Source organism: Acanthamoeba castellanii (assembly GCF_000313135.1).
Source record: "Acanthamoeba castellanii str. Neff unplaced genomic scaffold scf7180000084737, whole genome shotgun sequence".
NCBI classification, from domain to species: domain Eukaryota; phylum Discosea; order Longamoebia; family Acanthamoebidae; genus Acanthamoeba; species Acanthamoeba castellanii.
Window position 1 is genome coordinate 5796 of NW_004457430.1, and position 1431 is coordinate 7226.

Consider the following 1431-nt stretch of genomic DNA (forward strand, 5'->3'; position numbering starts at 1 on the left):
TTTTCTCGGAAGGGATTTTCGGCCAATTGTTTTTCAGCGTTCGGCAGCACCTGAGAAATTTTGCATAAACTCGAAGCGGGAATTTCGCAAGGTGTTTGTTTTTGAAGTGGCCCAGAAAACAAACAAAATACTGCACAGAGAAGGAGGAGGAGAAAGGAGATGGCGTACATGTTGTACGATGGAGGAGGCCAGGGTGCACAGCAGGACTACTTCTATCAGGCCAGCGGGACGGTGCCCAAGTCCAAGCTGAACTGGGAGGAATTTAAGAAGGACCTCGCCAAGCGGGTGCGCGTACAGAAGGTGGCGGTAGCCCCCACCGTGCCCAAGAACAAGGAGAAGGAGGCCGAGGTAGAGGACGAGGAGGAGACATGCCTCGTGTGCACCGACAAGCTCAAGGACCGATGCGTCCTCAAGAGTACTTCCCCTTTTACTCACCTTTTCCCGCACTTTTCCTGACTCGCCTTCGTGGTGCTCGTGCAGGGTTGTGCCGTTGCGAGAATTTCCCTTGTGAGGGTACGTGCTTCCTCCGTTCCCTGTACACGACGTGTCGTGTTGCCTTCGTGGTGTGTCGTGCCACAGGGCAATGCCCTTTTCTATGATGTGCACACGCTACACGTCATCTTTGGTGGTGATGAAGATGGAGAGCTCACCGCGTTTCATTCTTTATCGATCGTCAGGACACGCGTGCAGCTGCAAGGACTTCTCGGTGTGTTTCGGGTGCGTGGGGAAGGCCCTATGGCAGGGCACTAACTCGGTGATGAAGCAGAAGGGCCGCTATCGCGCCAAATGCGTACCACTCCCTTTCCATCAAAGCGTGCGCGCATGTGTTTGTAGAGTGATCGTGTGTGTGCCAGCCTTAGCCTCGCCACTGCACTCACCTTGGACTAACCTTGCGGTCGTTGTGGACGTGCAGCCGCTGTGTAAGGCCGAGTACTGTGCCAGGGACATCCTGCGTCTCGTGCCCGCAACATCTTGAACAACATGTTCACGCGTCCAAGCTTCGTCTATCTGCCGTACTCCATGTACAAACGATATATTTTTTTGGTTCATGTACATAACTACATACAACAACGTTCTATGCTCCTTCTTGGCCTGCGTGTGGCGTCATCGCTCCCCTTGTTTTCCCCGGGCAGTGCGTGCGCACGCGTGTGTCATTCTTGGAATGCCAGGTATGTGCAACACCAGAAGCGACTCAAACTTCAACCAAACTGAAGTTTGAAGCGAGATTCAAGCACACGACACAACAAAGATGGCCACGGGAGAGCGTAAGGCGGGGAAGGGTATGCAGTTCCTGTTCGGTGGCCTCAGTGGCATGCTCGCCACCTGCGTCGTCCAGCCCCTCGACCTGGTCAAAACNCGGACCGTTCTCGCTTTCGGCATCTCCCGATCGCCGCTTTACCGATTGATTCCTGCTCAACGCCACTGGCGGTG

General features: G+C 54.5%; 2 protein-coding genes across 2 annotated transcripts in view; both read left to right on the top strand.

The window, feature by feature from the left end:
• Positions 1-159: 159 nt before the first annotated feature.
• Positions 160-976, top strand: ACA1_167330 (uncharacterized protein; the record flags this gene model as incomplete). The annotated part of the gene is made up of 4 exons (XM_004338498.1): positions 160-415; positions 481-513; positions 678-790; positions 914-976. 4 exons carry the CDS (start codon positions 160-162, stop codon positions 974-976), a joined length of 465 nt encoding a protein of 154 aa, XP_004338546.1.
• A 273-nt stretch (positions 977-1249) lies between these two features.
• The window catches only part of ACA1_167340 (2-oxoglutarate/malate carrier protein, putative), a gene marked incomplete at both ends in the record, with an annotated part of 1433 nt that continues 1251 nt past the window's right edge, over positions 1250-1431 (top strand). Inside the window, one exon of the mRNA XM_004338499.1 lies at positions 1250-1428. Coding sequence (XP_004338547.1) covers positions 1250-1428 — 179 coding nt within the window. The remainder of the gene's footprint in view (positions 1429-1431) is intronic.